General features: G+C 39.1%; 1 protein-coding gene across 1 annotated transcript in view; it reads left to right on the forward strand.

The window, feature by feature from the left end:
* The first annotated feature begins 2,723 nt into the window (after positions 1-2,723).
* CUNH10orf90 (chromosome unknown C10orf90 homolog) overlaps positions 2,724-12,084 on the forward strand; it is a 258,338-nt gene continuing 248,977 nt past the window's right edge. Inside the window, exon 1 of the mRNA XM_078150690.1 lies at positions 2,724-2,965. Coding sequence (XP_078006816.1) covers positions 2,726-2,965 — 240 coding nt within the window. The 5' untranslated portion in view covers positions 2,724-2,725. The remainder of the gene's footprint in view (positions 2,966-12,084) is intronic.

Genomic DNA, 12,084 nt, shown 5'->3' on the forward strand with positions numbered 1-12,084 from the left:
GGTGTACTCAGGCTTTCTGTAGAGGGAGAAGCCATGTTTTTTCATAGGCTTGTTACTCATTTGAGGACATGAGCAGTAAGGGACAGTGAAAAGAATACTGGATTTGCTGTGGGAGGATCTGGGGCCAAATCTTGGTGTTATAAATAAAATGTGACCTTGAGAAATGCATATAGCCAATGAAAGCCTCAGTTTCCTCATCTGTAAAATGAGGGAGCTCAATTGGATGACCTCTAACATCCCTTTATGCTCTAAGGTTTCAGCGATGCTGATGGTTCTTTTTAACAACACAACACTTTTGACAGCATCCCAAGGGCATTCTTTTGGAGTGCTGGAGGGATCCACAGGATTCTCTGTGGCAAGCAGAGTGGGTGGTCATACTTGAATGAAAAGGAAAGGATTGAGGACATAGGTCCAGTTCATACAGACTTGTACCTTTGAGAGGTCAGAATGCAGATCACTGCAATGACGAGCCAACGATTGGAGATATGACAAGTGGAACAGCTGCTTTAGGCAATAGTGGGGTGCCCTTCACTGGAGGTGCTTAAGAGAGGTGACACTTGTTGGGTATGTTCCAGAGGAACCTCATTATTGTAGGTTGGGCTAGATGCCTCTGACATCCCTGCTAACATCAAAAGGAAAAAAAAAGCTGATCAGAGTCTTGACTTCAAAGGGCTAGTAATGAAATCTCCTTCTGCACTGCAGGTAGAGAGCCTACAGGCGCTGAATGAGGCATTTTCTGCAGGCAAGATCAATGCATCATTTTGCTTTTGCTTAACTTACTTCTTTGTGGTAAGGGAAGATTTCATGGTGCAGTGGGAAAAGGGGGAGAATTGGGAAATTAACTAATGTCCAAAAATGATCCACAAACGTTAATCCCCCTGCCCCCATCTCAGAGATAGCTCACCACATTTGGTGACAGTTTATTTTTTTGTCAAATCAAGGATTGACTCTTTTAAACTTTCATGACTCACTCCCAGTTCTGCCTTTTGGGGCCAAGCAGAAAAAGTCTAGTCCAGGGGTGGGGAACCTGTGGCCTCAAGGCCACATGTGGCCCTCTAGGTCCCCAAGGGTGACTCTTTGACTAAATTGAAACTTCAAAGAACAAATCCCCAAGGACTGCACTTGAGGACCTAGAGGGCCACATGTGGCCCCGAGGCTGCAGGTTCCCCACCCCTCATCTAATCCCTTTTCCCTGCGAGAGCCCTTCAAATAACTCAGGGCCACTATCATCTATCTCCAAATTCTTCGCTTCTCCAGGAAAAAAAAAAAAAAATATCCAGTTCTTCCTAAAACTTGGAATTGAGCTCCTTTGCCATCCTGGTTTATTTTCCCCTAGATGCTTTTTAATTACTATCCACCTTAATAATTAAGTACCAGAGATGAACGAAATTATCTGACCAGGACAGATAGAGAGGGAGTATCACCTCCCAGTTCTACTGGGAACCTCTAATGTCAACTGTATTTCAGATTTGACCATGCTAACATGCCAGGAATTGAACATGAATTGAAATAGTAAAATAGTTAATTGAGAAAGAACTGCACAATGAAGTAATAGAGAATCAATCTTAGCTCTTATCCCTGAAGGAGGGACAAGTCATACCTTTTCTCATCTCAAGACTTTTCATGCTTCCAAAATTGGTAAAGGTCTGTGCAGCCTGATTATACTCTTGGATGGTTCCCTGCTTGGCTCGACCTCCATGTCTAGCTGACTGCCTCAATTCCAAGTTTTAGGAAGAACTGGATAAGTGGTGACCCACAATCACATGGTTAGTGGCAGGAGAACCGTGAGGTCATAGATGTAGAGCTATAAAGCCTTGGAGGTCATCTGTTTCAACCTCCTCTACTTCGCAGATGAATTAGTGGCAGCCCAGAAAGGTCATGACTCTCCTAAGGTCACCTGGTTGAGTGGCAGAGCCAGGACCTTAAGCCAGCCCTAGCACTAGTCCCCAGGTCTCCTGACACAGAGCTAAGTGATCTTGCTACTTCACCATCCTTCTGTCCTTCCTAACAAAGGAAGCTGTTTTTCTAATGCCGAGTTGCAGAAATAACTTCTCTTCTGAGCAGGGAGTTCTGGGTAATGGTTTTTTCTTTTCTTTTTTTTTCCCCTTTGCTTGCCTGTGTGTCTTATCTTTCCCAGGGCTGAAGACACTCATTGTGCTCATCTGCAGCATGTACTTATTCTTCCAGTCCTGTTGAGAAAGTCACCTTTTTTAAAAGAGAACAACAATGCTAAACCCTGGTCTCTATGCAGGAAACTTTAAAAAAAATGTGTCTGCATTTAAGGGAATGGGTGCTGAGAATATATCAAACTGTTTTGCAACGGGGGGAAATCATCTTTGAAAACATTAATATAATTGGGAAGAGAAACAATCCTTTGAAATCAAAGAAGGCCCGCTGGTTACCTGATCCAGGAATCATGGGCACCAGAGCAGGGCTGCCAGCTGGTTGGCAGGGGACCCAAGTATCCAGAAGGGGCTTTCCTGTGACCCTGAAAGGTCATTCATGAGGTTTCCACATTGAAATTCTTTCTGCATCACAATTCCAAGGTTGGGACACCAGGATCGGGTGCTTGGAAGCATCAGGTGATGTTTTCACGGGGAACATTTTGCTAGGGCTCTTTGAGTCTGGCTTCTGCTCATTGCCTGAGAACAAAGGCAATTCTGTTCCCCGGCCCCGGTTCCCAGCTCCGGCTCTGCGGCTGGAGTCACACAAGATTCTGAGTATCATGCAGCACTCTGGAATTTCTGCACAAACTTGTCACACAAGATATTCCTCCAGCTATGTGGAAACCACGTCTGAGAAGATGTTCCAAATCAAGACCTATAGCACAGAGTTGAAAAAGCATGTGATGGTCATGGATTTTGTGAAGAGTAACTGGTTCCCATCACAGAAAAGAGCCAAGGTATGCATCATTCGTATGTGCCAGGGGACGAAGACGACAGAAAAGATGACCAGCAAATATGAGGTGAGGCTCAATGAGATGATAGAAAACCCCTCTCTCTTCCTGAACATGAGAAGGAAATGGAAAAATGGGTTTCTTACAGCAGATGGGCATGTGTAGACAGGAAAGCATGCATTTTTAGGTGCGCCTAAGCTCTTGTTTTTTCTCCCCTCCCTTCCACCACTCCATTTGCCCCATTTTCAAAATTTGGGGGCATATGGACAATGGGAATTGATGAGTTATGCACACTGGCATGGGTACCTATAGAAACACCCCTATGGTTTGCTAGAGACCCTGGTGACCGGCTGCCTAGTGAGATGTAAGCAAGTATAATAGCCTCCTTTATTTTCTGTAGCTGGTTCTTTTTCTGAAAATTTTGTGGTGACTTTGTGCCAGTGGCAATGAAGCCCTCACCTACCTATTATGCTTTTCATGTATCTTCAGGCTTACATAATGAGTGTCTTTCCTTCTCTGAGACAACAGTACCTTCATGATTGTTTTGTTACAGGGACCAGGTTTGTGAAAACCAGGAGCATTTAGGGACTTAAAATGTCACCACAAGAGAAAGTCCTTCTTTTTGTATTCTTCAGTTCATACGCATACATAGGCAGTTATCTTTCTGAAAGTAAACACACATGAAATCTGATCAGCTTTTTATTGTACAAGGAATAAATTATAAAAGGCTTTGTAACAGACTCCCCACCAGCTCATTTACACAGCTCTTTTGATAAAGGCAATATGCAAATTTTGAGTACTTTGTAAAAAAAAAGTTCCCTTTGTGCATGTTGATGCTGTCATTTCAAAAATTTGATTGCAAATGCCTGTGGATATTCTAGATCTTTTTTTTTTCCTTTTAATTTCCACCTGGTAAAAGAAAGCAGGTTTCACTGCCGGGCTAAGATGGAGTGAAGCCTGGTTTATTTCAGCTCTAGTCCTGGGAATGTGAACTTCCAGGTTCATAAGAGCGATGTAAAGGCTACAGAAATCATTGCATCAATTCAACACAGGAGCATTCATCGCCAAAGGGTGGATGGGGAGACAAAGGTGGACAATTAGAATGGAACTCACAGGAGCTAGAGCTGTGTTGTTAGTTCCAGGTAATTAATCAGCCAGGGATGGAATGTTATCATTGTTCAGTTTTAACAGGTCCTATTTCAGATCTTGCAAGAGGGGGAAAGTTTCTGAATTATTATCTTGTCTTCTATAGAAGGAAGGAAGGAAAGAGGCATATACTAAGTGCTTATGTGCTAGGGGCTTTGCTGAGTGCTGGGGATAGAAATATCAGTAAAAAGATCATCCCTGCCCTCAAGAAACTTACATTCTGTTGGGGAAAGACAACACACAAGGAGAGGGAGCTGAAAGTAGGGGATCAGGGGTAGCAAAATATGTAGCTCTATTTTAGGCAATAAGAGATTGATGGTATATGTAGTGAACCCCACCCCCTGTCCCCCACCCCTGTTCCTAGGGCCAGAATTAAGAAAGATGAGGGAAATGTCTCTTCTCTGTAAGATGTTCAAAAATTGAAATAAGACTAAACTTGCAATTGGGCATGGATGGAATCTATTTCTGGCTGGCTCAGATTCATGTTGTGTGAAAAGAACATGGAATCTATGCTTGAGCCAGAAGAAATTCAGGTCTGAAGTTTGTACCCAGTCAATCAATCAATCAATCAATCAATCAATCATTTATTAAGCACCTACTGTGCAAGGCACTATACTAAGCACTAAGGATACAAAGGAGGCAAAAGACAAGTCGTTCCCTCAAGGAGCTTACAGTCTAATGGGCGAAACAATATGCAAGCAGACACAAAGCAAGCTATACATAGGAAATCATTAACTAAGGGAAGGCACTAGAATTAAGAGGCATTGGGACAGGCTTCCAGTTAAAGATGGCATTTTAGTGTGGACTTAAAGGAAGCCAGGGAAGTCAGTAGGCAGTAGGGAGAATGTTCCAGGCATAGGGGACATCCAGAGAAATGCTTACAGCCAAAAGATGGAATGTCTTGTACTTGGAACAGCCAGATCGGTGTCACTGTTGAAAAGTATGTGATGCGGGTAAGATGCATGAAGATTGGAAAGGCAGGTACAAAGGGCTTGAAGTGACAAACAGTCTTTTGTATTGGATTGTAATAGGGAACCACTGGAGTTTATTGAGGTGGGGAGGAGTGACCAGATTGGACCTGTGCTTTAGGAAAATTACTTTAGTGGCTGAATGGAGAATGGACTGAAGTAGGGAGAGACTTGAGGCAGGCAGACCTTCCAGGCATGAGATGATGAGGGTCTGCACCAGGGCAGGGTCAGTGTTAGATGAGAGAAGGGGACATATTTGACAGAAGTTGTAAAGGTCACAAAATTGACAGGTCTTAGAAACAGATTGGATACGGCGGGCTAGAGGAGTCAAAGATGGATCTCTAGCAAACTTTAGCATGCACCAGGTCAGCTTGGCTTCTCTGCTTTTCTTCTCCATACGTGTAGGACGACATACCCTTGCTTGAATGGCCATCACTATTGGATTTCCTTTCTTTAGTGGACATCACCAGACACAACTCAATGTTGGCCACCTGCTCTTATCTTTTTTGAGGTGATTCAATATTGACAGGATTCCATGAGGCATTTCTTTCTCTTATTCTTCCTGGGATGAAAATAAATACAAATGTATCCACATTTCCAAATGAAGAAACTGGGGAAGAACTGAAATTATTCACTTAAAGTCATAGAAATGATCGAATAGAAGACTCCAATCAACAGCTGCTTGGTCCTGGTCTTGGGCTTTGCCAAGTCAACACAATTACATGTAAAAAGGCCTCGACTACGTTTTAGGAGGTTCAGGTTTGCTTCCAAACTCAATCATTAATTAGCTGTGAGATCTTGGGCCAGTCACCTACTTAGCAATGTCCTGAGCATTACTCTTCATCGATGAGAGGAGATGGATAGACCAGATTATACTCTAGCATTCATGAATCCATGTCTCATAATCTCTCTTCAGCTACTAGACACTAGATTAGTGTGCCATAAACTCACTTTAAAAAATAGTCCTAGCACACAGCAGGTGCTTAATGAAGTCTTATTGATACACTGAGAGTCACATTTTTGAAAACTGAACTCATTCACTCTCTGTGGACTAAGGAATTAAATAGAAAGAATAAATGAATCCTTCTGTTAAAGCTTAAGTTGTTTGTGGAAAGTCTTAAGGGGTAGGTAAGCTTTCTGGGAAGATGGTGCATCCCTATAACTGTGAACTTGATTCTTTTTCTAAAAATACATTTTTATTACTATCTTTTGTTTCTTACATAAGCAGCATTTTTTCCAAGTATCTCATGCCCTCCCCCTCTCCTTCCCTGGGAGCCATCCCATTAAAAAAAAGTATTGTAAAGAAAGACAAAAAAAGGAAGAAGAGGATAAAATCAGAAAAAGATCACTATCAATACACTGAAAAAAAATCGGAAAGTGCCCGAAATGTGCTATACCTGTGAAGCTCATGCCTCTGCAAAGGAAAGGGATGGGGAATGCCTTATATCTTTTCTTTGGGGGGCCATGGGGTCTCCAGTTTTCATAAAATGTGGCCTAAATTTTCTTTAAAATGATTTATTATGAGCAACGTTGAACATAAAAATATTTACCTGGTCACTATTTCCATTTACATTAATTAATTACAATGTATAAAGTATTATAACACTTTTTTTTCCCATCACTGTCTCCCCATCAGAATACTTCATGTATTCATTTTCATTCATTTTTCCTCATATACTCACAATTAATGCTTACTTCATTTTTTAATTTTTGTATTATTTCTTTTCTCCTTTCCCCCCCCTTTTTTGCATTGTTTCATAATGGCAACTCCAAATTTCTTTGCATTCCTTCCCATACTTGTCAAATTGGCATAAATAATTAAAAGTAAGGAAATTCTATCCTGATGGGACTGTGAAGAAATAGGCACACTTATTCATTTCTGGTGGAGTTGCAAACTTGTAGAATTTCTCTGGAGCTCGATTTGGCAGTACACAGTATAAGTTGCAAAAATAATCATGGCATTTGATGAAATAAGTTCAATATTGGAAACATCTTGAAAGTGTTAAAAATAATGTGAGGTAGCTAGGGGACAGAGTGAATAGAGCACTGGTCCTGAAGTCAGAAGAACCAGAGTTCAAATCCAGCCTCAGACACTTGCTAACTATTTGACCTTGGACAAGTCACTTCACCCTGTTTGCCTCAGTTTCCTCACCTGTAAAATGAGCTGGAGAAGGAAATGGCAAACCACTCCAGTGTATCCACCAAGAAAACCCCAAATGGGGTCATGAAGACTCAGATGGAACTGAACTGACTGAATCACCACAACAAATTATATGAAATCGAAAAAAAACTGGAAGCAACTAAAATATGGTCTTAGTTTTATCATTTGATGAGAAGTGTTGAATGCAGAGGAGTTAAAATAGCCCAGGATTAAAGATGGACAGAGAAATACTTCTTCCTTCCATTAATTCATCTATTAATGCAATGTAAACAGCAGAAACAATTCAGCTACAAGGTCATTAAGAATGGAAAGAAATGATGGTGAGAGTGATTTAACAGTGTCACTTTTATGTTTCCAAGGCCTTTTGATACCAGCTGGCTCAGAAATGGGAAAGACAGAAAATACATCCTATCCAGGGTTTTTATCCCATATGAATGCTAGGAGAATTTTAGATATCAAACTAAAGAGTCCAATCCTTGCTAATCCAGGAAACATATTCTGGATGTGGACTACCTTGGCTTTCTTAGAATAAGGGGATATGCAGGTTGCTTCTAGACAAGATAATTCATGGTCCAGAACTTCTTGTAAGTAAGAGGTGTATGGAAATCATAGAACATGCATTCTTTAATAACTGCAGTAAAGGCTGACTTAAAATAAAAGAGTATTTCAGACTGAATTTTGAGGCTCACTTCTTCCTGGGAGCTGGTGGATAGCAAGTACTTGACTGTTGACACTTTTAGTAGATGGATACAAGATAGCATCTTGAAGCTATGAAGTGTCTCATCCAGTCTCTGATTTGTGGTGCTTCATAATTAGAGTAACCACATCCGTAATTAGATTATACTTCAATGTTTCCATGGAAATTGAGATCATCATACAGTGGAATTAATATAGATCTGTTGGACTCAAGAGACCTGGGTTAGAATTCTGCCACAGATTCTTGCTAGCTGTGTCATTGAGAGCAAGTCCCTTGATCTCTCAAAGCCTCAGTTTCCTTATTTATAATAATAACATGTGCACAACCTATTTCAGAGGTCCTCTTTGAAGAAAATGTTTTGAGATCTTTAAAGCAATGGATGAATGGGAATTACTATTATTGCTCCAATGGATGCCTGATCTCATTCTACTTTGGATTTCCACCCAAAATTTGGCACCACTCAAGCTTGCCATTGTGGCAGACTCTTGTCCTCCCATAAGTTCATCACAGGGGGTTCCACCCGGCATCCTGGAAGACTTACTTGCTTTCTCTTGACATTATGAGGATACCAGTGGCATGCACAATACTCCATCAGTTATGCCTCACTTTTAACTAAATGATCAAGGCATGTTTTTTTGATCATACGTTACTTTGAGGGCATCCTGTCATCTCTTTTCCCTTCTTCATTCCTTGTTTGTAATGTGTTGAAGGCTGCTTACAACCTCTAGGTGTGGTAGGGGATCACCCTATCTGTGATGCTCATCTTTCATTCTTTGGAAAGAGAGTGATCAACCCTCCCAACCACAAAACAAAATCCATAGAATATTGGTATTAAAAAGATGGATCTTTGTTTCAAGGACAACTTTGGGGTTATTAAAAGAAGTTTGAATTTCCCAAAGAAAATCTAGACCATTTTCCTTCTCATTTAATTATGGGTCCCCTCACTGTTCTTTTGAAGTGTCTGTCCAACACACACACACACACACACACACACACACACACACACACACACACTAAAGGACAAGTTCTATGGGTTAGCCATCTATGTATATGTCTAGATGCATTCTTCATCTGCCTGGATATTTCTATGGGAATGGCTATACTCTGGCCACACCATAACTATGGTTATGGATTTCCTCCAAGAGGTTCTGCATTGTTCTGTCTTGATGGGATTGATACAAAGTCACTCATAGAGAAGACAGTGTGGAGAATTCTGTAGGAAATCTTTCTTCAACTTGGACTCTGTTAGATCACTTCCTTTCCATTGGCAAAGACCTTTGTTGAGGATACATCTCATTATCAGATGTCTTGCCTGATATTAATGGTCAGAGAGTCATTAAACAAGATTGTTTGTATTATCTTTTGAGGAATCTTATAAAATGTTAAGATACATATTAGAGACACCTTGTTAGAAGAGAACACTTGTGGCACTGTTTTTCCTTTGAATTAAATGCTTTTATTATTATTTTTTGTAAACAAACAAGAGACTCTTACATTCTCTACTTCTTTCGGTTAATTGTGTGATGGTAAAGAAATGGCCTATCAAATAACATCACTTATAGAAGTCGACCTTTTCTCTATTAACAGCCTCATCAAAGATGTCCTCACTATATGGGTACATGATTTTCCAAAAATTTTTTGATATAGAGAGAATATAAACCTATAGGCTGTTCATCACTGATACTCACTTTGTCACCTTTCTTTTTAGCTACATTAGTGAGGTCCAAGATTTTGTCCTTGCCTTTAGCACCTTCCCCTCCAGATAGCTGGAAAATTGCTGGCTCAATGTTCTTAGAACCATATCACGTCCAGCACTGCTCTCTGGGCACTCTTGCCCAGTCAGCTGCTCTAAAACACTGAGGAACAGTGCATATGTTGGCAGCTTCTTTTTAAAAACTATTTTGTCAGATTTCAAAAAATGTTTTGATCCAATTTGGAACTATACTTAAAGGGGTATAAAACATACCCTTTGACTCTGCAATACCACAACTAAGTCTGTATTTCAAAGAGATTAAAGGAAAAGGAGCTATATATTAATATATCTGTCTCTATCTATCTATCTGTCTATCTATCTATCTATCTATCTATCTATCTATCTATCTGTCTGTCTGTCTGTCTGTCGGTCTGTCTATCCATCTACCTATCTATCTATCTGTCTGTCTGTCTGACTTCATAGTAACTATTTTTGTGGTGGTGAATAATTGGAAACTGAGGGGATGCCCAATAGTTGGGGAATGGCTGAACGAGGTGTGGTATATGATCGTGATGGAATATGATTGTGCTTTAAGAAATGACAAGGGGAATTATTTCAGAAAAACCTGGGAAGACCTATATAAACTAATGTGAAATGAAGTGAGCAGAACCAGGAGAACATTTTATACAACAGCAGCGATATTAAAACAAAAATTAACTTGAAAGACTTAGCTACTCTAATCAATACAATTATCCTTGATAATTCCAGAAGACTCATGATGAAAAGTGCTATCTCCACAAAGAATTGCTGGACTCTGATTACAGACTGAAGCATACTTTTTCCACTTCCTTAACTTTTCTTGCAATATAGCTAATATGGAATTTTTTTTGCATGACTTCACATGTATAATTGATATCATATTGCTTGCTTTCTCAATGGGTAGGAGAAGAGCTAGAGGAAGGGAGAGAATTTAAAACCAAAATTTCAAAAAATGAATGTTAAAATAAATTATAATTATATATGTATACATACATGTATATTTACACATATAACATATACATACACACATACATATATAATAGCATTTACATTTTTGGACCACTTTGGTTCAGTTTGGCTCTGAACGAGCTTGTTATAAAAAAATCCATATCTTTTTCATGCAAAAATATATTTTAGTTACTTTTCTTTTTTATTTTAATTTTCAGTGTCAAATTATTTCTCTCCTTCTACTCCTCCCCTACCCATTGAATAGGAAAGAAATATGATACTCATTCTAAATATGAAGTCATGCAAAACATTTCCTACATTAACCATGTTGTGAAAAAAAAAAAACAAGAAAGTAAAGTAGAAAAATATGCCTCAATCGGCACTCATAGTTCATCAGATTTCTCTCTGGAGGCAGATAGCATTTTTCATTGTAAGTCCTTTGAAATTGTTTTGGATTTTTTAATTTTAATTTTTCATGTGTATTTTGATCATTTTCTTGATTTCTCTCTTATTCCTTTTTTCCTTTTAAAATCTCTTTCTTCTATAAAAGAATTGAAATGGTTTTCTTTGGAGGATCTCAAGGGGTAAATTTAGGTAACATAAAAACAAAAATATTATTTAAATTTTTAATTAAAAAAGACAGACTTATGTGTGATGGTCTCATTATATCACACTTTCAAATTTCCTTTCTACTTCCTTACATCATATGTTAGAGACTCAAGTATTATATTCCAAGTTTGGTTATTTTACTGTCAGAAATAATGAGAATAAGTCACTAAAGAAATGCTGGAAAATCTTTTCCATTATAATCAATCTATTTTATCCTCCTTCTAGTTCCATTCATAAAACCTTTTAGCATGACCTGAGTAAGTTGGGCATCACCCCAAGATTTTCTGAACCTTATTTTTCTCTACCCTGGTTTTTGATATTTCATGAGGCCATCACTCATTCTTTTCCTATATAACATTCAGCAATGGGACTTTGACAGCTGTACTTGGTAAGGATATTGAGTGTTTATTGGCTGATATGATGTCTAGGTTCATTTGGCCTTTTTGTGGTGACAATTGCTTTGAATGGTTAACTTCTCCAAGAAATGGCAATAATATGAGTCAATATCTTTACCTTTTTCTATTTCTCCCTTTTTAGAAATAGCAGCCTATATAACTAGATAATGAGATAAAGTATGCAAGGTGCCTTGCAAAATTTGTGTAAGTGTCTGCTATCATTATTACAATTATTGACAGGGTAAGGTTGAAATTGCTTTAATCACATGCAGAGGAGTGACTTGGTAAGATCTTTTGTTAAGAAAATCACGTTGGTCACTGTATAAAAGATGGATCTGTGTGAGGAAAAAATTGAAGTAGAGAGATAACTAGGTGGCTGTTCCAGTAGGTGAATGAGGAAGTCAGCAGCCCAACTCTAAGGTAATGAAGCCGACTCAGTCCCACTCCCTTATTTATGTCTCTGAAATTAAAAGAAGTTCAGTCTTTTTCTGCAATTTCTTTACATTTTTTCTTTTACTACACAGCAAGAATA

The sequence above is a fragment of the Phascolarctos cinereus genome, unplaced genomic scaffold, assembly GCF_003287225.1.
Source record: "Phascolarctos cinereus isolate Bilbo 61053 unplaced genomic scaffold, phaCin_HiC Scaffold_3;HRSCAF=262, whole genome shotgun sequence".
Lineage (NCBI taxonomy): Eukaryota > Metazoa > Chordata > Mammalia > Diprotodontia > Phascolarctidae > Phascolarctos > Phascolarctos cinereus.